Source organism: Leiobunum rupestre, chromosome 8 (assembly GCF_980474605.1).
Source record: "Leiobunum rupestre chromosome 8, qqLeiRupe1.1.hap1, whole genome shotgun sequence".
Classification (NCBI taxonomy): Eukaryota; Metazoa; Arthropoda; class Arachnida; order Opiliones; family Sclerosomatidae; genus Leiobunum; species Leiobunum rupestre.
In genome coordinates, this window is record NC_143391.1 from 43,951,715 (window position 1) to 43,974,898 (window position 23,184).

Sequence of the window (23,184 nt, forward strand, 5' to 3'; positions counted from 1 at the left end):
TAGAAGAGGCTGATATGGAGGCTTTGGAGCGTGATATCGAGTGGGCTGAGGTGTTGCTGGCTCTTAAAAGTATGCCCCGAGGGAGGAGCCCGGGAAAGGATGGTCTCAGCGTCGAATTTTGGTCTTTTGTTTTACCTAAAATCAAGGACGGTTTTATGCGTATGGTCTCGAAAATAAGTTCGGAGGGAATTCTACCCCCTAGTATGCGTGAAGGCATGATAATCTTGTTGCCAAAGAAAGGAGATTTAAATCTTTTAATGAACTGGAGGCCTATATCGCTCTTAAACATTGATTACAAGATTATCGCCAAGGTGCTTTCCAGTAGACTGTCGGCTCTTCTCCCCCGTATCACGTCTCCGAGTCAGTCGGGAGCCGTCAAAGGACGGGATCTCTCTCGTACTACGCGCCTTCTCAACGACATTTCGGACCTTTTGCGCTCACGCGAAGAACGAGGAATTGTCATGCAATTAGATTTGCACAAAGCATTTGATCGCGTGAATTGGTCGTATCTCTTCGCGGTCTTGCAATCAATGGGATTTGGACCTCGGTTTCGGACATGGATTAAAATTCTGCTCACATCCTCGAAGTCGTGTATCAAAGTTAATGGGTACCTAACTAATGTATTCAGCCTTGGAAAGTCCGTTCGCCAAGGCTGCCCGCTCAGCCCACTCTTGTACGTATTATCTACAGAACCTCGGATCCCAATCGGGCCGGATTCGTATGTTCCTCTAATTTACGAACATGTTGATGACACCACGATCCTGACTTCTAGCATTGATGGCATTCGAGAGTCTTTAGTTATTTACCACGACTATTGCCAAGCATCTGGAGCAATTGATTGATAATGGCCCCCTGAAGATTTTGGGCATTCATCTCTCGCATAACCAGGAGGATTCTGAGCAGTTAAATTGGCCAAACCGTTTTGAAAAGTTCACGGGGGTTTTACGTCGCTGGCGGCAACGTCATTTGAATACGTGTGGTAAAGTCATCGTTTTGAACATACTGGCGTCTTCCGTTCTTTGGCACGTTCTGAACTCCGTTGCTATTTCTCAGTCATGGGCGCACCGTTTCTAAAAGGCTTCGCTGGAGTTTATTTGGGGCACTGGACCTCATCACGTCGAATATGGCATTTTAATTCGTCCAACAAATGCCGGAGGCTACGGTCTTGTTGACGTCACTACGAAAATGGCGGAGTTTCGCGTAAAAGAAATTGCGGCTCTTCTTACTGCCACAGCCACGTCTTATGAAGTCGATCTCGTCGCAGCCCTTCTCTCGATGTACGGCGCGTACGACGGGCTTGGCCTTCAAATCTTTCGTTTGTCCATCGCGAAAAAGCATTTCGGCGCCATGAGCCCTCGGATCGCGAGCCTTTTAACATCATGGCAAGCGCTGCTATCAGCCACTGCCTGGGAAGTTTCGCCGCATTCCAGTCCCTCGCTCGAACCTCTCTTTTTCAACCCGCGCATTTCGGCGTTTCCGTTTCCGGCTATTGATAGGCGAATTTTTATCCAGGCGGATTTTCTGCTCGTGAAGGACATCGCGTACGAGTTAATTCCAGGGTTTCTTCCGGTTACTATGGTTTTGGACGCTTGTGCGGAGTCAGCACCGTCATTCACGGGAGTTACGATTTCTCGTTCGTACGAATCGTTACGTAACGCTCTTCCGCCGTCGTGGCGGTCTGCCATCGAGACGAAACCTTCAAGTTGTGATCCTTCGCGATCGCGATGGGGAAATTGTCGACCTCGGAAAGCTCACGTCTCGCGCACTTTACCACTTGCTTTGGCGCGCCTTCTGTACAATCGAGTCTCGTGGTGAAGAACAATGGCGTGGATATTTTCCGGCTCCGTTACCTGAAGTCAAGTGGGGCATGGTCACTTGTTCTCTGTTTGGACCTCGGCTCAATGACGTGAATTTGAAGCTTATTCACAAAGGCTTTCCAGTGAGGACTCGACTGGTGCATTTCGGCGTTGTTCCTGATTCTACGTGCGTTCTCTGCACTTCCGCTCCCGAATCGGTGGAACACTTGTTTCTCCGTTGCCCAGTGTCAAATCGCTGGTGGTCATGGCTGTTCCTTGAGACATTTGGTTTACCCAGTACTATTTTTAATTCGGATTCTATGTTACGTGATTTATGCATTGTTTTTTCTATTTTACCAACCCAAGTTTTAAAAGCCAAAGGTGCAATCTTTTGTAAAATTGTAAGATTTTTAATGTCAGTGCTCAAACAAGAAATTTGGTTAAGTCGTTGTTTACTAAGCTTTGGAAAAATTAATAATTTTGTTGTGTTAGAAATGAAAATTAAAGCTCGTATTAAGTTGGCTGCCCTAAACATTGTTAAAAATGACAATTCATCGAATTTAACGCGTACAGAATTACAGAGCCATCTAACAAAAAATTTTCGCTATAAGCCACCTTAAATAATTTTTTTCCTAACCGAAACGTCTAATATATATATATATCATAAAGCCTAAATTATTGTTGATAAAGTTGTTTAAAGTCACAAAATAATAGTAACTTCAAAGGTGTAAACACCAGTGCGTTATGCTTCTTTTTAACAAACATTTTCATACTTCAATAACGTTATTTTTAAAATAAAAAGTTTTAAATAAAAAAAATTTAAAAAAAGGCACCAGTCTCTTCGGAGGCGTGGGTTCGAATCCCACCGTTGCCAACGTTTTTCCGTAATTCACATAAAGGAGGCAAATGAGGATCTAGGTTAAATAGGGCATAAATAAAGGGGTAACGTGGCCGAGTGGTCTAAGGCGCTGGTTAAAGGCACCAGTCTCTTCGGAGGCGTGGGTTCGAATCCCGCCGTTTCCAACTTTTTTCCGTAACTCTCATAAAGGAGACCAATGAGGATCTTGGTTAAAAAAGGACCCATTTAAGTGGTAACGTGGCCGAGTGGTTTAAGGCACCCGTCTCTTCGGAAGCGTGGGTTCGAATTTCACCGTTTCCAACTTTTTTCCGTAACTCTCATAAAGGAGACCAATGAGGATCTTGGTTAAAAAAGGACCCATTTAAGGGGTAACGTGGCCGAGTGGTTTAAGGCACCAGTCTCTTCGGAGGCGTGGGTTTGAATCCCCCCGTTGCTAACTTTTTTCCGTAACTCTCATAAAGGAGACCAATGAGAATCTAGGTTAAATAGGACCCATTTAAGGGGTAACGTGGCCGAGCGGTCTAAGGCGCTGGTTTAAGGTACCAGTCTCTGCGGAGGCGTGGGTTCGAATCCAACCGTTGGCAACTTTTTTCCGTAATTCTCATAGAGGAGAACAATGAGGATCTAGGTTAAATAGGACCCATTTAAGGGGTAACGTGCCCGAGCGGTCTAAGGTGATGGTTTAAGGCACCAGATTCTTTGGAGGCGTGGGTTCGAATCCCACCGTTGCCAACTGTTTTCCGTAATTTTCATTAACTAGACCAATGAGGATCTAGGTTTAATAGGGCTCATGCAAAAGGGGTAACGTGGCCGAGCGATCTAAGGCGCTGGTTTAAGGCATCAGTCTCTTCGGAGGCGTGGGTTCGAATCACACCATTTCCAACTTTTTTCTGTTATTCGTTAATAATTTGTTCATTTCGTTAGTTAATATTTTCTATTCGTTAGTTAATATCTTCTATTCGTTAGTATTATGAAGATAATAACATAAATAAGTTCTTGGTTATATAACATATAATAATTATTTAAATAATATTAACAAATAAATGTTTTAATATTGTTTTTCTTACGTTTTAATATAAGCATGTTTTTTAATGTTTTAAAACTAAAATTTCCATAATGTGGTATTAATACTAGAATAAAAGACATAAACTGATTAAACTTAGCGCAACCGATGGAGCCCGATTTTTCTGAAGTCAAGTGCTGGAAAAGGGTAAACGCTTCGTATCAAAACCGTCAATGGGAAAGCTCTCAGTATTCGAACCTAGGGTACGAGTTTAAATTATCTTTGCTATAACCTATAACCCATTTTCGGATAAATTTTTTTAGTTAGACTCAGTGGAGATGGCGTTACAGTCGTACACTAATCAACGAAAAGCATAGGCTAAAGGTACGGTTCTAATCGGCCCGCACCGAAATGTGTTAAAAATCATTCTAATTATTTATTCCAGTTCTATGGTCATCGATTAGAAATTTCTTATAGAAAATGGGCTTTCTAACTATTTTTTATAATATCAGAAAGTTAACGCGCTTAATATTTAACTTGGTATTTTTACTTTAATATCACGAGTGTTTGTAATTTTTTCGGTTTTTGAAAATAATGTTTGTGTATGATACGACTATAATTTTACTAGCTTCAGTAGTGCTTCACTTCTGTGTGATAAATATTTCATTTATTTCTTGGCAGCCCAGTGGTAAGCTGGGAAATTTACTTGATGTGGAGGTACAATCGGCTGTTAATGCTGGACCACGTTTAAGTTTACCTTATTTATCCTTTTATATTGGAATTAGTTTAATAAATTACTATCAGTAATGGATAGTGCAAAATTAGTAGCAATTTTAAGAGCTACTATTGATCCAAATCAACGAGAAAATGCGGAGAAAGAACTTGATCAGGTAATATTATCATGCAAACCAAGGCTTAACGTAAATCTTGTGTTACATTCTTTTTGCCATGTGAGTCATTGATGAAATAAGACAGACTGACAATTCCGTCATTTCTACAAAAGTATACACTTGGTTTCCGAAGTAGATTGAACTGATTTGGTGATTTAGCCAAGCATTTTATTATGTAAATGTTATATCATAAGTAAAAATTTCAGTCAGAAATTCCAACAGTAGACTGGTTTTCACCCTTTTGGGGCTCATCAGTATGGTGTATGAACTCCAGGTTTTCTCAGAAATCTGCCAAAATCAGTAAATTTAATAAGGCACCCTGGATGTATATTATTCAAATGTTCTTAGAGGTTCTTTGGATTTGTCTATTAATGAAATTTAAAAAATTTTGCAATTTCTGGTCTTTACATAATATAGTTTTGTATAGCTTAGTAATGTGTTGCAGAAGTTTCTTAGTTTATACTGACAACCAATTATTGAGAGTTGACTTGAAGTCATGAATTATAATACTGACCTGGAGAGAGAAAATCTTTTGTACATGAAAACTCTTAACATGTGGTAATTTTGTTTTCTGAATGATAAACTATTTTTATTCATCACAACACTTAACTAATTTGCTTTGGTCTCTAATAAATTTATTTTTGAGCGGTTCCTGTAGCACAAGAATTTTAAACTCCTGAAAGTGATCAGCAACAGAGCTTTACTGTTGAACTTAGGTGCCCTTAATTAGCAGTAGGCATAGCCATATTGAAGAACTAAATTTTACTCTGTAATTGAAAACTCCACCCAGTAGTCATGACACAATTATAACAATTTTCAGTGGCAAATTTATTCAAGTTGTTCTAACTATTCATTAAAATATAGCACTATCAATTTGCCCATTTGAACCTCAACTCCTTAACATTTTGTTAAGTGATGGTCTGGACATTCAATTTTCACTTTAAATGGATTTAGTGATGTGTAATCTAAATTTATTGCCAAGAAGAGGCATGGGATGTTTAATTTTATTGACTTAAGAATTTTTTCTTTAGGTTCACAAAATTATTGGATTTGCTCCATCTTTGCTTCAAGTGGTTATGACAAACACAGTTGACATGCCTGTGAGACAAGCTGGTGTAATATTTTTGAAGAACATGATTACCCAGTTTTGGCAAGATCGTGAACCAGTTTCTACGGGTAAACCTTTAAGCTTCAACATTCATGAGCAAGACCGAGCGATGATTAGAGATTTGATTGTGGATGCAGTTGTACTTGCACCTGACATAATTAGGTAATAATTATATTAAACTTTTGAAATCTTTTTTTTCCTGGTTATTGACAATATCCTTTTTTTTGTAGAGTGCAATTGGCTTTGTGCGTGCGTCATATAGTAAAGTATGATTTTCCTGGTCGATGGACAACAATTGTTGACAAAGTCTCTGTCTATCTTCAGTCACCAGATATAACAAGCTGGATGGGTGCATTGCTTTGCTTATACCAATTGGTTAAGAACTACGAGTAAGATCTTATTTAAATTTTTGTTTAGAATGTAGTGCAAGTCTTTGACATTTAACATGTAATAAGTTGTAACTTCTTTAGAGATTTTTTGTCCTTTTGAGTAGAGTGTCAAACTAAATTGGGCTTAGCAATTTTCTGCAACGCGATTTGAACATAAATGTTTGTGCCATTCAACTTGAGGGCATATAGTTATAAAGTTGATTTAGGAAGGATAATCTTATATACTTCCCCATGTAGCCACAGCTAATTTTTTTAGATATTTAAAATTTGGAAAATACAGATAAAGTGGTTAATAGTGATCTATAGGCACATAGATAATATGTCACCCATGCTTTTTCCAATTGGAAAAAAAGCAATACCAGCATGGTGGCCATGGCCAAAGCTACGGCGGGACGTCATGCGGCTAAGTCCCTATAGGGGATAATGTAAAGTGATAAAAACATTATTTTAAAATACTAACAATATACTTTAATATGAATCAGTCTCTCAGAATATGTACACTCTACACTAATTGACAATTTTAATCTAAATGTCAACTTTTTGTCAAAAACTGTTGCCCTCTCTGGAACCGAGGGGCAGATCACTCCTCTTTCAGGTGCATACTTCATCAAATTTGATCCAATTAAAAGTATTAAATTGTGTTAGTTGTGGTAAAATGTTTAATCCAATTTAATCACAAGTTAATCTGTTTAATCATGATCTAATATTTTAATTGACTTAATTAAATCGATAATCATGATTAAATATATTTAATGGTGAACAAATTTTTGGAATAGATTTATTATTTAATCGGGTAATCAATCTCTTATTTAATCGTGATTTCATCATCTGAATCTTGATTTAATTGGATTTTATTGATCGAGGGTGCGAACTTAATCATCAAAGAGAACTGCTCCTCATCTGAAACAAAAAAATACCTTATTTATTATTAAAATAAAATACCTTTTTTAAATATTTATTTTGATCCAAAACAATTTTGATAAGTGTACCATGCTTATTTCTGAGATTGTTCTACGCATGCAATTTCCAATTTTGCTCTGTTTTCTCGTTCTAAAACCTCATTTTCAGTTTTAGGCGTTTTTATTGTGGAATTTTCACAGCTTAGGTTTATTGTATGAGCATTAACGTATATATAACAATTTTTGTTTCTTTATGAAGGTACAAGAAAAATGAAGAGAGAGGGCCTCTTAATGAAGCAATGTTCATGTTGCTCCCAATGTTACATCAAAGATGTGTTTCTCTCTTGCCAGACCAGACCGAATATTCTGTTCTATTACAGAAACAAATTATTAAGATTTTCTTCACATTGGTGCAATACTTTTTTCCATTGGATCTTATAAGCAAAGAAACATTTGCACAATGGATGGAGATCTTCCGAAGCATTATTGAAAGATCTGTTCCAGAAGTAAGAAATTCTCAAATTTGTTTCGAAAATATTTCATAGAAGTACCTAGTTTAATATTTTTAATTTCAATTTGCGAATTCTTCATGTGCTTTGACTAGTCAGAAGTATACCGGGGCTGCCACACGCCATGGAATTTAAAAATGTTTACTAAGCTTACATCCTGACTTTCGTTTTGTTTATATGAGGAATTGGACGCTTGTGTTTTTGTAACAAGGTTTTTAGTTTTGAGAATCTCATGGCTTGTGAAAAAAGTAACAGATTTATGGTATTTTTGCAAGTGTCCAACCCCTCTGTTCAAATATTCAACATTTCTGATATGCAATAAAATTTAATAAATTTTTTATTAATAGGCAACTAACCAAATTGATGAAGATGAAAGACCTGATCTTTCATGGTGGAAATGCAAGAAATGGGCAATTAACACAGTTACGCGAGTTTTTGAGAGGTATAATTTCCTATGGGTGTAAATATTGTATTTTTCTTCAACAGTCCAGAGAACTTAGGCTCTATATTTTATTTTGAAGGTATGGAAGCCCTGGTAATGTGACTAAGGAATACAAAGACTTCTCGGAATACTACCTCAAAGCATTCTCTGAAGGCATAATTCAAGTTCTACTCAAAGTGTTGGATGAAAAGAGGCGAAATATTTATGTATCACCAAGAGTACTTCAGTTAACTCTCAATTACATAGATTTAGCGTAAGTACCAGAATTTTTTAATTTTGCTTTCGATACACCCTAATTCATAGCAAAAACCGTAGTTAAATTTGGGGTACTGTAACCGTTCATTCTTTTGTTTTGAGGTTCTATTTAATAATACTACATAGAAATTACTCTGTTATTTGGTTACAATTCTCACTGCAGTACACTGTAAAAACTTTCTAATGAAACATATTGTAAAAACACAGGATTGCCACAATATTTTTAGATTCAAATTCACTGACTGACGTTTCCCTTGTTTTCCCTAATAACTTTAAGATTCTCATTGAACTATTTAAAGCCACTGTTAGAACTTTTCTTTCATCAGAATTTATAATTAATAGTATTTTAACTTAAATGGTTTATTGCAACTGTTATAGGGAGATTTTGCCTCTGAAATATATTTTATCGTCCGGTACTGCTAACGTTATTCACTTTAAACATGTACCTTTGCCTGCTCCATCTGCTTTTACAAAATGATTCGTAAGAAAAAGTAGTTAGTGGAATATACATCATTCATGATAATTTATTATAAATCAGTAAATATTCCTACTCAATGAAATTCTTCCTAATTTTCGATGATACATCATAGTATGTGTCTACAAGTTTAGAGCAGGCCCGTACACAGCCGCCAAAACTCGGGGGTGCTCAAATTATTTTAGGGGGTGCCAATGCCTTGAGTAATTTTTATCTCCCCACCTATGAAATTTGTAAATTGGGGATGCTCAAGTACTCATTTGGGGGCGCTGAGCATCCCCTGGCGCCCCCCCATGTATGGGCCTGGTTTTGAGGGCAATTCCTGCCCACCTATTATTGTCTCAAATCTGCGAAGGTTCATAGTTAAGAACTAAATGGATACTAATTTCTATTAGATATATTAGTTACTTGTACTTAAAGGGGCTCCAAAGTTCGGTGGCAAAATGTGTGTAAAGTCAGTAAAGTGCGAAATTTACGGTTGACTCTGCCCGCCGAGTGAATGGTTGGGGAGAATGAAAAGCATGCTCAATTTTCTTTTTTTTTGCCACCGAACTTTGGAGCCCCTTTAAGTTTCTAATACATTTTTGAATGAATTCTGGTACCAAGAATATGGGAGTTCTAAACCCTCATCCTCACATACTTTATAGCAAAAGTTCATTTGCTTTCAATGCTCTTCACACAGATGATTACCATTTTTTATATTTGGTTATTAAAAAGCAGATGAACTTAACTTTGAAGAAGGCGAGGACGGTACCAGATGCTAATTTTATACTCGCATATACTTACAAACCTGAATGCATTATTGGTTAAGCAGTTTATTGATTAATTCACATAGTTACTAGAATACTTGAGGAATTTAGCCATTGTAGTATTAATAAGAAAAGCTTTTTATTGAGAAATCCTTTTCAGTATTTGTACACTGATTTACAAAAGGGTCTCATGGTAACACACTAAACTTTTTCTTTTGCAGCGTTAGCCATGCATTTTCTTGGAAATTTTTGAAGTCTCATATGGCGGTATGGTTAAAAAAAAAGTTTTAGTCTGAGTAATCTCAAATTATTTTCTTTAAACAATAGGCAGTTATCCAAGAAGTAATATTTCCACTTATGTGTTACACTGATGATGATGATGAGCTTTGGACGTCAGATCCTCATGAATATATTAGAATGAAACTTGGTACTTTTTAATATTTTCTATGTACTCAATTTTGGTATTCATTTATCTCACCCCTAAATTTTGTTTTCATTAGATGCATTTGAAGATTTTCTGTCTCCTGTCACTGCAGCTCAAACAGTTTTACATTCTTCATGTAAAAAAAGGAAAGATATGCTTCAAAAAACAATAGGCTTTGTTATGTCTATTCTCACAAATATCCAGGCTGGGCCAAGAGAAAAGGATGGTGCGCTACATATGGTTGGGGCAGTTGCTAATATTCTTTTAAAGGTATGTTTTAAAACGTAGCTTTCATGTTTGCGATGGGGGAATCTTAAGACATAATGCTATAAATTGTCATATTGTTGATATGGCTCTGCTAACCTAAGTCAAATATTGTTTTAGAAAAATTTGTACAAAGATCAAATGGAAAATATGCTTGTCACGTACGTCTATCCAGAGTTTGGGAGTAGTTTTGGCTATTTACGAGCAAGGGTATGGAATGAGTTTTTCTAATTCTATAAAATTTATAGTACCAGTACGTACCATTGTTTTTGCATTAAAATTACTTGAAATAGAAACTACATATTTTACAGCCCTTCTTGCTATGGTTCTGGTGGTGTTAATAAATTTTAATTGTGAATTATATGATCTTTAGGCATGCTGGGTTCTTCACTATTTCTGCGGAATTGTTTTCAAAAATGATGCAAACCTTGTCCAAGCACTGCAACTAACTGAACATTGTCTGTTACATGACAGTGAGCTTCCTGTAAAGGTTGAAGCTGCCATTTCTCTTCAAATGCTCATAAACAATCAAGAAAAAGCCGAAAAATTCTTAGAACCGCATATTAAAGAAGTTACCTTAGAACTCCTAAAAATTATTAGAGAAACTGAGAATGATGACCTTACCAGCGTTATGCAAAAGCTTGTGTGCACATATGATCAACAGCTAGCTCCGATTGCTGTAGAAATGACACAACATCTGGTATGTATAAGTTTTACTCCTTGATTTTACTTTTGTATAATGACATTTGATCAAATATAATACAAACTGTTAAACCCCTCATTTCTCAAAAAATTAAATTTCTTAAGTCTTTAATACTAATGCCTTCTAAAAACTTAACTGAGCATCATATTTTTCTATTTAAGGGAACAATAGGTCACAATGTTAATGTGAATTGTCATTTATGGAGCTCTTGCTTTTGTTTGTTCATTTAATAGTCTTTTTATTCTTTAAGGCTCAAACATTCAAACAAGTTGTTGAATCAAGTGATGATAATGCTGATGAAAAAGCCATAACAGCAATGGGTGTATTAAATACCATTGACACCATTCTATCAGTAATGGAAGACCATAAAGAAATATTGGCTCTACTGGAACCTGTTGTCCTCAACGTTGTTGGTTTCATTCTCACTCAAGGAGCTATGGGTAAATAAAAGTAAATAGTATAATGAACCAAGGGGGAAAAGAGCCAGTAACTTTAAATGACTAACTGTAATACAAGTATTAAATTGCGTTTGAAAAATAATGCCATTAGAGAAGTTAAAGGTTAACCAAAATACTTTTGAGTAATAGTCAATATCTATTCTGGTATTTATTTTTAAAATTCTTATAATACTAAAATTTAGACTTTCTTCTCAGGAAAAATATTAAGGCTGGGCAAATAGCACATTTTGCCTATTGAGACAAGTATCAAATGCCCAAAAATTTTCTAATCTATTACTGAGACGAATAAGTAGTTTTCGAACCAAATACCGAATAGTTCAGCATAATGCAAGTATTACCAAATCGAATTTTCATCGAGTATAAGACCAAATATTATTCTAATAAGTCTAATAGTTGAATCATTTTAAATTTTAATATCTAAATGCCAGTGGTAGAACTGTATAAGTTTAAAGGTACCATCTACATGTCAAAGATTAATTTTTGGCTTGACAAACTTGATACCAGAATTTAGCTGATGAAAATAAGTTCAATTAACTTAGGACAAGAATTTTATTTAATAATAAAAATATAGGGATCATGACTCAGAAATAACAAGCAGTCTGAGGCATAAAAAAGTAAAACCAAAGTCAAAACTATTCTCCCTTCACTTATATTTTTCCCTTTGACCAATTGCGATTTGAATTATTTAAGGACGTCATAAGTGACCTATGATGTAAATAAAAACACTAAAACTATCTTTACACACAAATATTTGCTGAGATCCAACTGACCAATGACGTACGTTCTTTTATATAGAATTGCCGTGTAGATTATTTTATTTGAATTTTACTGGGCGCTTCTGTTCTAGCCATCAAAGGCCAAGTGCTAGCTCTACTGTAGAAATTTCTTCCCCTCCAAAAGAGGTTTTGGTTTCACCGTCCCCGTAGACAGCTATATGGTGATACAGGATGATTAGAGCAGGGTGACCATTCTTCCTTTATTTTATAATTTTTCCTATATTTCAATGCTTTCCTTTATTTTCCTATAATTTAACCATTTTTCCTATAATTAGATATTATTTTGTATTTCATGCGGTTTTTACGAATTTCCCGCGTGCCTAGTTTGCTTTTTGTAATACAGATGTACTTAATGCCTTTGATAAAATGTAAACTGCTTCTCTAAAGAACTGCACTGAACGGAATTAAGAATATCGTAGTCTGCTTAAATAGAGTTTCTTTTATATTAACACAAATTTAAATTTTATTTATGCAAATTTTTCTATATGTTACTATACTAATATTTGACTGAATTATTCGGTTATTCACCCAGCCTTAAAAAGTATGAAATTATTTATATTTGAGCCGTCATGGCATTACAGAATTGTTAGGAAAAAGTTAACTTAATTGTTCTTGGCAGTAGTAAGCACTAGTATTACACAGGTTTTGGATACAGTGGTAAATTTTTAAATTTTAGTATTTCTTTTAATGGGTTATGGTATTATTTTTTCCTTTTCAGAATTTTATGAAGAAGCTATGTCGTTAGTGTACAGTTTAGGTTCTAAGGCAATTTCACCTGACATGTGGAAAGTCTTTGAGATGATGTATCAGACATTCCAAAAAGATGGAATTGACTATTTTACTGGTAAAATTTAAAAAATAGTTCTTATTTTTTCTTTGTGTATGTTTAAACTTGAATGGAACTATCGTTTTCAGTAATTTAATACTAATGCCACCAGTGTTTGCTGTTCGTATTTGTTTTAAGATTAAATTAAGAAAGTTATTTTTTGAGTGTTATAAATATCATATTGCCATATTACCACTTCTTTATTATACTTACTCTACTACATGCTCTCAGTTTGTAATGCGTACCTGTTAATTTTTATTAACTTACAAATTTTAAATTAAAAACCCAAATATATTATTTTGAAACATTTCCTGTATATCGGAGATTATTCACCTCATTGTATTACATTTTTTCTTAAATTTCAGATATGATGCCAGCATTACACAATTTTGTTACTGTTGATACACCAGCTTTTGTCAGCAATGAAAACCACCTATTAGCAGTTTTTAATATGTGTAAAGCAGTATGTATTTTTTTCTTAATTGATGGTAGTGTCTTACGCTACAGAGTAGATATCATTTCAGAATAACCTTAAATTTTCATTGGGTTACATTTTAGGTACTAAATAGTGAAGTTGGTGAAGATGCAGAGTGCCATGCAGCAAAACTTCTTGAAGTAGTCATATTACAATGTAAAGACCATGTAAACCAGGTTTGTTACATATTTTGTATGGTTTTAGAAATTGAGATATCTTGTGTTGCTACATGTACAGTTTCGTTTTTTTGTATGGTTTTAGAAATTGAGATATCTTGTGTTGCTACATGTACAGTTTCGTTTTAATGGCAGACTTTAATTGGCTTCTTTTGTCTTTCTTAGTTATTTTGACTGATAATGTAAAAATCTTGCTCATCATTTTTGTTAGAAAAAGCGAAATAAAACATAAAAGTGTGCCAGCTCTACCTTTGTGCCTTTTGAAATATTTACTGAGAAATAATCTCCATCGACTACAAAGTCCAACCAGATGGCTAGTATTAGAGCTGTTCTCTTTGGTATTTTGCCTCTTTAGTCAAGTCTAGAGATACCTTCTGAAACGCCACACTTGATGGCGCTGTGATGTCAAAATTTCAATTTTGCAGAAATATTCTTTATCCCCTCTCCTACACTATTTTATCTTCAACCAGCTCTCTGTGGAAAATATAATGATCTGGCACACTTTTGGATCTTATGTGGCTTTTGTTGTTAACCATATTTATGGGATAAAATTATCATCAATAATGTTAAAGTTTTTGTGATTTAATACTTTCAGTAATCTATTAAATTTTTTTAAGTAATATTTTTAATTTTATTTAATCCTTTTTCTTATTTTTCAGTGTATACCTTGGTTTGTTCAGCTGGTACTTGAAAGACTTACCAGGGAAGTGAAAACTTCAGAGTTAAGAACCATGTGCCTACAAGTGAGTCTAATTTCGTATCAAATTAGAGCTTTACTGTTTATTATTACTTCCGCTTCTTTACTTTGAGTAGTGATCTGGTTTGCAACTCGCAGTCTGAAACAACTCTGGTAGCTTACAACAGTACATTGTATCTTTATCCGAGTTTTAGGTCTCAAATTAGAAAGTGGGAACTTTTTACCTTTTTTTCTGTTTCAACTGATCTCCCAAAGAAAATTAGCGTTGCCTTTCACAAAAATTCCTTTGGGTGAACTTTTAATTTCTCAACAATGACATTTCAACTAAAATATATACTTATCAGACCCACTAGGATAATCTACTATCTAAGCTCCTCCATTTTCCCAAATATGTATAGTGTAAACTAATATTGGTATGAATTTAAATATTTAATTAACCCATAAATATTCAACCTTTGGCCTATTTTTATAATGTTTATTACAAAAACTATAATGGAATGCTTGTATACAGAAGCATAGTTTTGTTTATACTATTTCTTTGTTTCAGGTGGTAATTGCAGCATTATTTTGCAATCCAAAACTGCTTTTAGAAACTCTAGAGAAGATTCAGCTCCCAAATTCAACTAACACAATTACTGCTCATTTCATTCAGCAATGGATTAGTGATACAGATTGCTTTCTTGGGTATGTATCAGAACTCTACTTCAATTTCTTAGCTTTAGTCTTTTGTGTTCTTCATTACTTGCTATGACAAAAACATTTTAAATTCTGGACCGCATGTTGTGTAATTTAAGTTGGGCAGCAAGACTTTACATTGAAACAAATAAAAATAGTAAAATCAGGAATGTATTTATACTTTGAGAGTGCTTATTTTGAGAGGATTTTTATCATTGTTCCCAGTCAACCTCAAGCTTGACGAGTAAGCTCCATCCCCCAAAATAAATCAAATCAACTCAGTATCTCAATAGTCCCATGAACTCACGTCTTCCACGTGATTGAAGCGCACATAGATGAATTTTCTTTCCTCTTCTCCATCTAAGGCCAGAGGTAAATTATACCATGAGGCCCGCAGATCATCTCAATAATTCTTCCTAAGTAAAAATACATTGGTAAATTGTTGTATTTATTATAAATATACAGGTTGGTTTAGAAATAATTTTGGGCTGAGTGCTTACAAATAATATTTTAAAAAGTCGTTTTACACAAATCTTAACAGATAGTTAGGAATAAAATAAAGTAAAACATTTATATTGCTATATTAGCCATGATGATATGATGGTATAATATACCCTCTTATAAATAGGTGTATAAAAAGTGGGATGAAATTTTGACAATAACTACCAAGTCTAATGTTTATTAAATTATTATTATGAATATTTTAATTTCAACCATGAATATTTAACTGCATTAGCTAGCCTGGGTTCAGTCGCTAGTATAGCAAGTGCTTTGTTATTATGACGTTGGTCACATGCCGCTGCTCAAAATTTGTTTTGATGGGTAACTTTTGAAACTTGGCTAGTTTTCGTTGACAATGCCTTGCCCGAAATTTAATTTTAATAAATATTTTTGATTGAATGGAAATAAGTTAAAATATTAACAGCATATGCTTTTATTTATGATTATCAACTGATTTTGTAGTATTTCAGTTATTATTCTAACATTTACAAGTAATTTTCATGGCCTGTTAAAACACAATTTCAAAAATGTTTTGTGGATCAAGTCAACGACAACAAATGCCAGTCTCCTTATGCGCTAAATAATTATATAAAATCTAGAAAGGCACTTCCCATGCTAGGGCCTGGTGGTAAAAAGGGTAATGATATAGTTCGATGTTCATGGATGATATTAATATGTTAATGCTATTATCTTAAATTTTTAACTGGTTATATTTAACACCAGAAACAAAACTGCCAATTTGTAGTATTTTTTGTAATGATATCCCTGTAATTTTTAATCTTATTTTATTTTAATTTTTATAGTATTCAAAGGTAGTGTAGTAATAAAAATCAGTATTTTTAGTTTGAAAAATGTTTAAAGTCAGTATCTACTAATCAAACACCTAAAATTCAAAAACAAAAAAGCTAGAAAACCAAACAAATCAACTTTTAAGAAACCCGAGGAAATAAATGCAGAGTAATAAGAATCCAAAATAAAAATATGGCTGGTGGTTATGGATTATATCTACTGTTGGTTTTTGAAATTGACCGTATTGCAACAAACCAAATTGTTTTCATTAAACTATCAATTGTTTTTTATCCGTGGGGCGAGAAACTTTAATAACAAGTGGCAAAATTTCATTAATGTCCTTTTAGAAGTAAAATGAGTTTGAAGACAAATACAAGCCATTTTAATTTATTGATACGATTTTAATTATTAAATATAAAAAAAAATTCTTGCATTTCTCTTAGCCGTCTACAGACTCAAACGTTAGTCGATCTGACACCAGTCTTTTAGGAATCTACTGCTGGTTGAATCTTTGAGCTTCTAACCCATTTTTCTTGAGCCCGTCCGTGCAATAAGCGTTCCTGGACCAATGTGCCATATTAGCTACAATATTAGACAATTTTAAAACCATTCCTTTAGAATTTTTATGACATTTATATCTTTAGATTAAATAATTAAAATCGTACCAATAAATTAAAATGACTTGTTTTTGTCTTCAAACTCATTTTACTTCTAAAAGGACATTAATGAACTTTTGCCACTTGTTATTAAAGTTTCTCGCCTCACGGATAAAAAACAATTGATAGTTTAAAGAAAACAATTTGGTTCAAGGAAGAATATTGTTTGCCAGATTTAAGGCTGTGTATATGTACCTTTATTTGACGTAATAGCCTCTTTTATACTAAATTAATAAATTCAATATGTATAATAAATAGTTTTCTACCTCGGATTTTTATCTTGGTTTTATTTTACTTTGGATATTTTCCATGGAATTTTCTTTTGATTTTTTACCCATGGATATTTTCCATGGAATTTTCTTTTGATTTTTTACCCAAGGATATTTTACTTTCTGTTTTTGGAATGACTACCCCAAGAGCAAGAGACTCTAAAATAATGAAACGTTTAGCACCGTTTGCTTTATAACAATGTATTTTTCTCTAATTTTAGGCTTCATGACAGGAAGCTTTGTGTTCTGGGCTTATGCACTTTAATGAGCTTGCCTAATAATAGACCAAACATTGTAAACGAAGTTAGTCCACAGATAATGCCTTCCATCCTTTTACTCTTTGATGGTTTAAAGAGAGCTTATGCATGTAAGTTAAAAATAGTACCTCTTTACGTATTGTATTAATATATACCAGTATAATTATTTCGTTTATTCATATTTCATTTAAAAAATTTGAGGTATTGTGGTGCATCTAGGGGTGGGGCCCCTTCATAACTTAAATTATATTAATTTTCTTATCTAACCCATACCAAAAAATAAGTTTGATTTTAGTTTGTATACACATTATTAGTTAATATTAACTTGATGTAAAGTAGGCTCAAGTTGTCAGCATATTTCAAGTTACTAGTTAAAAGGGTAATAAGTTGTTATTTAGTTGGTAGGAAAATACTTATTTTTTAAGTTTGAAATTAGTTGCTTTTTAGTAGTCAGAAAATTGCATATTATTTTTAAGTTGGTTTTAAGTAGTTAAACATAAGGGGTTGATTCTGGTCTAGTTGGAAATAAATTTGTTATTAAAGATAATTTAAGTTATTAACTTAAAACCAAGTTGAAATAATAGTTATTTTTTGGTAAGGGCCGAGGGGCTGATCACTCCGCGTAATCGGTGTACAGAGCCGTACCTTTGACTGTACTAATGGGACTACGCATAATCTTTGAAGTCCCTGCCTTTGGCAGTGGTAGTCTAAGCGTAGTCTGGTGTACAGACTTTCTAAGAGTGGTTAGCCCCTCGGTAAGGGCAGCCTTCCAGCAAGACGTCATATTCGATTAAATACTGGGTGCGCCACTGTCAGTGTAGAAATATTTTGTAAAGGCATTTATATAACTCTGTGCATTTGCATTCTTTATAAGATCAGGGTTACCACAGTATTGGGAAACGTCAGGAAATTTAATTTTGGTTGCAAATGGAAACGTTTACTAAAGGTGTTTTTCTGTGGGATACTATCCCCATTTTTCCAAAAATTGTGTATCCAATTGGACTAAGAAGAGCAAATCCTAGAGAGACTCCCCTTACCAAAAATTAAGTGGTCTAGGAACTTGGTTTTAAGTTTGTATTTGGGACAAATACCAACTAAAACCATACAAAAAACAACTTATTACCAACTTAAACCATACTGCCAACTTAATATCCACTTATTACCCCTTTAACTAGTTTATTGAAAAATGCTGACAACTTAAAACCAACTTAATACCTCCTAAAATGTGTATACCAACTAAAGACAAACTGAAAGCCAACTTATTTTTTGGTATAGGTCTCGTTTTAGATGTCCATATCTCAAATTTAATCTAAAGGTACCTGGAAATGTTGCTCCTAAAAGCTAGGCATTTCTCATTGGGAAGTTGCTCTCACACACTCGCTAAAGGAACGATGATGTAATTTGTTAAATTTATTGGATCCAAGTGGGAGTAGTTTCGGGACAACACAAAGAAAACAATTTTATAAATAAAGAAAAATTTCTGGGAGTGGTTTAGGAAAATGTAGAAAATCTGGGAATTTTGAGTTCCCCTCTCAAATATGTTTCATCAGTTTTATTAATATATTATAGATAAAGCTTCTGAAGAAAATGAAAGCAGTGATGACGACGATGATGATGATGACGAAGATGATCAAGGTAAATTGATTTTCGAAAGAGTCTATCAAAAATGTTAGTAGACAGTCATTTTCCAATGCCCACCTGTGAATGCACCCAAGGAGTAATTTCGCCAGAAATAACAAACTCTTAGAAAGAGTATAACTAGTAATTAAGCAGACCCCACAGCAGAAGATAATTTTTGTAGAGCAGAAATGTAAACTGGATTGTTGAAAAGTCAGAAATTGTTATATATTAAATGGTATATTTTAATGTTTCTGAAATATTTTCTTTACATGATTCTTTATTAATTTGATTAAATTTTCAAACTTAAGGATCATTATCTAAATAAATTTAAAGAACATCATAGGTTTAAATTCTGGTAATAAATCTAAACAACTTTTTGTATTTAAATGATTCCACTGTGGTGTGATGTCTCCGGAAGATAAGTAATAATTCAGAAACCTTTTGAGCACACTCTGAATGGCCCATTGGAAAAATAACATTTATAACAAAGCTTCTCACCTCTAATATAATATGAAATTAATTTATTTGCAGAGGTCTTAGAAAGTGATGAAGATGATATTGATTTAGAGGCTGATTGTTATCAGAAAATTGTTAGCAAATACAAAGCCAAATCCGCTTTTCCGGTTCTAAGAGCTGAAACCATCGACGATGATAATGATGATGAAGACAGTGATGAAGATGAAGACGATGGGGCCGAAGAAACTGCTCTCGAAAGCTATACTACACCTCTAGATGATGATGAGAGTACAGTAGATGAATATAATATTTTTAAAGAAATTTTACAAAGTAAGTACCTACAGAAGTAAACAATTTAATGAACTCCGAGAGAGACAATTTTTAGTCCTTTTTCTTCCAAAAAAAAAGGTGAGGTAGCAGATAATTTATTAAGACATATTATGTCATAACTGGACAAAAGTATAGTCTTCAAAGTATATCATTAACTCATTATTCATTGTTTTCCTAATTATAAACTTTTGTCAATTTCTCCCCTTGTCTAAGTAAATATAAAAAGTCTTAGCGGGATCACAACAATTGAAATATTTGTAGTGTGAATAAAATATAGCCTAAGCTGGTAAACTTTATGATAGCGATAGTATTTGAATGAGACTAAGAAAAACATTTTCAGTTTGCTACCGAAAAGTGCACATTTTAAGGAAGAACATTTTAAATCTGTGTAATTTTTATTTAGGGCTAGAACAAACTGATCCAGTTTGGTATTCTCTTGTAACTGCAAATCTAACTGCGGAACAGCGGCGGAATCTACAAGATGTATTACTTTTAGCAGACCAAAGGAAAGCAGCTGCAGGTAATTTATTTATCTAATAAATATATTAAACATCAAAAGCTGAAAACGTTTTCATTCAACACTGAAATTTTGGCTAAAAGCCTGGACTAAGAAAATTTTGTATTTGCTTATCAAATCCAAACCAATATGTTTTAGCAAATTTCAGATAATCATTTATTTTTAAAGTATGGAGAATCATTTTTATCTATTTTATTTATAGAATCAAGACGAATTGAAAAAAGTGGTGGCTATGTGTTCCAAAACCAGACTGTCCCAATGAGTTTTAATTTTGGTGGTACACCACTTAGCTAAGATAGATTAATTATAAAATTCTGATATAGATAACCCCAAATATACCATACTAAGTATTTCGTTCCTACGGTCAAAATTGATATTAAATTTGTCTCTTTTAAAAATTATTATTGCCGCAAGCCTTCTTTTAATTAGTGGGTATATTTGAGGTTGTTTTTAACAACTCTTTTTTCAATAAACTAAAACAAGTAAAAGAACTATGCCGATATGAATTTAAGTAAATCTCTTTTTTTAAATTCAATTAAAAGATTTTCAAGTTTATCTGTATTTTGGAGGTCAGCTAATGTACACACAAGCATGTTATTTGAAGTTGTAAAGATGATTTACTGATATTAAATATCTAGTTCTAATTTTCTCATATTTTCAGTGTTTCCCAAAATAGTGTTCTGAGGCTATACCAAAAATGTTTTTCAACGATCTGATACTACAATTAAATAAAAGTTCTGTAATGAAACATAGCTTTGAATATTAAGGTATTTAACCTTGAAGCAAGATTTCCCTTAGGTGAAATTTTTGTGCTTCACATTAGCAGAATAGTTTGTCAGTTTATGGTTCCTTCAAGCAAGAAAACACATTCCGCTTCAGCAAATGTCTCGGGTATTAAATGCATGGTTCATATTTTAAAATTTAATGAAGGAACAGAGACATACTGATCTGGAGTAGTGAACCAACTTGTAGTAAATTTATATTTAAAATAAAATTTTAGCCAAAAATGGGTGTAATTCTAAGGTTTGCCTTTGGTACAGCAGGGAAAGTCAAATGTCAAGCAAGAAGCACCAGTAATTTTTAAAAAAATTCTCATTGGACTCTGAGATGAGACAAGTTTACCTGCCCTTCAACTGGTTCAGCTACTAAATTTTTGGCTGTAAACCTGAGAAATACAAAAACTTTCTTAAATTTTGTTTAAATGCTTTGAAATTTAAACAGTTAAAGTAGCTGAGCAAATGTTAGTTAATTATTGGGGAAAACCACATAGGCTTTGGGAAGTATAAACAGAACAAAATGTAGTAGTATTAAAATGGTTTTACTTTGCATTATCCAATAACAGGCCTGGTATTATTAGTGAGAGTTGGGGTGGTTGGGTTAGACCCAACCTAGCACTTCGACCAGAGGTCCATTGTGCAGCCCCAGCCTTTTAAACATGGAAAAGCCTAGTCTCTGAAACGAAGCGCAAGATTTGATTCGCCGGAATGTTGGAAAGATCGCTCGTTTCCAGCCTATGCATACCAAGATGCTCAAACCTTTGAGCCGCATAAGAATCACAGACACAAAGGACATGAGAGGAAGTTTCCTCCTCGGTAAGGCATGCCCTGCACATAGGACTCTCACTGATACCAATCAGATGCAGATGTCTATTAAGCTGGCAGTGACCTAAAAGTAGGCCCGTAACCACCCTTATACTACTCTAAGAGAGCGAGAAGGCCCAGGAATAAACTCCTTGGCCTGCCTCTGACCTTCCGTCTCAAGCGAAATCCTGACCTGCCCCTCAGCCATAGCGCCATGCACATGACTGCGAACCAGGCCATTGGGTATTGGAATAGCGGGTTCAGCACCTAAGAACCTAGCCTCCGTACCCTCCTTGGCCAGAGTGTCGGCCATCCCATTGCCATGATGCCCCTTATGACCGAGAAACTCTGAACAGTTTTGCCCCGATACTTCTTCTTAAGACAGAAGTCTACACAGAGCAGATGGCCGAAATCTCAGCCTGAAAAACCTTAGCAAAAACGCCAAGGCTCTCAGAGAAGCCAAACTTCTTAGTCTGACAATAAACTCCACCCCTGAGTGAGTCTTGGAGCCATCCGTGAACCAAACAATTTCACCCTTGGTTCCAAAAACTGTGTCGCCAGACCAGTCTAGATGACTTGGAAAGTAAACACTAAACTGCTTTTCAAAGTGTAACTTTGCAGCCATGTTGTCAGAACCCATCAATAAGATCGGTAAATGACCAGAATATTGCCGACACAATTTGGTGTGACTGCACTCCCAATTAGCAGACCTCCACCAACCATTATGTAGTAACCGATAGGTACTCATAATTGCAACCTCCTCTATATAAAGATGAAGCGGTAGAATATTCAGGAGCACCTCCAGAGAAACGCTTAAGGCTGTTCTCATAGCTCCTGTAATGCTGACACAGGCCAGCCTTTGCACAGTGCGTAGTTCAGCCTGAACTGATTTAAGCACTACCCTCAACCACTAAACCACTGCTGCATACGTCAGCATAGGCCTGATTATCATGGTATAGATCCAATACACATCCTTTGGGCTAAGACCCCAAGACTTGCTTATGGTACCCCTTACTCTCCAGAATAACATTTTTGCCCTCCTGATACTGAGATCAAGATGTGGCTTCCATGTTAGTTTACTGTCGAGAATAACACCGATTTGACCAAGATGGTCCCAAAGAAAGAAATATCATGAAACAAGTCTTGTACCTTCCTCCGAGTGAAAGGAATCAGGCTCGTCTTGTCAGGATTGACGGTTAGGCCAACATCCCTACACCAGCATTCCACAGAGGTGAGAGCTTTTCTCATCATAGCCGACATGGTTCCTGGGAACTTCCCAGTAATGATCATTGCAACATCGTCAGCGTAACCAAAGCCGCGACAGCCATCCCTGTTTAGCCTCACCAAGATTTCGTCCACAA

At 34.6% G+C, this 23,184-nt stretch overlaps 1 protein-coding gene and 3 non-coding genes across 4 annotated transcripts; all 4 read left to right on the forward strand.

The window, feature by feature from the left end:
• Positions 1–2,737: 2,737 nt before the first annotated feature.
• Positions 2,738–2,819, forward strand: TRNAL-AAG (transfer RNA leucine (anticodon AAG)). Its single transcript has one exon. It is a non-coding gene; the product is annotated as a tRNA-Leu (tRNA).
• Positions 2,820–3,157: 338 nt separating this feature from the next.
• On the forward strand, positions 3,158–3,239 carry TRNAL-AAG (transfer RNA leucine (anticodon AAG)). The gene has a single exon. It is a non-coding gene; the product is annotated as a tRNA-Leu (tRNA).
• Positions 3,240–3,305: 66 nt separating this feature from the next.
• Positions 3,306–3,387, forward strand: TRNAL-AAG (transfer RNA leucine (anticodon AAG)). Its single transcript has one exon. It is a non-coding gene; the product is annotated as a tRNA-Leu (tRNA).
• Positions 3,388–4,346: 959 nt separating this feature from the next.
• Positions 4,347–20,891, forward strand: msk (importin-7 msk). The gene is made up of 22 exons (XM_090155374.1): positions 4,347–4,548; positions 5,580–5,818; positions 5,887–6,045; positions 7,204–7,450; positions 7,801–7,895; positions 7,975–8,148; positions 9,596–9,641; positions 9,702–9,801; positions 9,875–10,068; positions 10,183–10,272; positions 10,436–10,762; positions 11,016–11,205; positions 12,718–12,843; positions 13,191–13,288; positions 13,384–13,476; positions 14,136–14,219; positions 14,721–14,857; positions 17,285–17,430; positions 18,890–18,955; positions 19,472–19,726; positions 20,130–20,246; positions 20,446–20,891. Exons 1-22 carry the CDS (start codon positions 4,465–4,467, stop codon positions 20,535–20,537), a joined length of 3,159 nt encoding a protein of 1,052 aa, XP_090011500.1. The 5' UTR covers positions 4,347–4,464; the 3' UTR covers positions 20,538–20,891.
• The last annotated feature ends 2,293 nt before the right edge of the window (positions 20,892–23,184 follow it).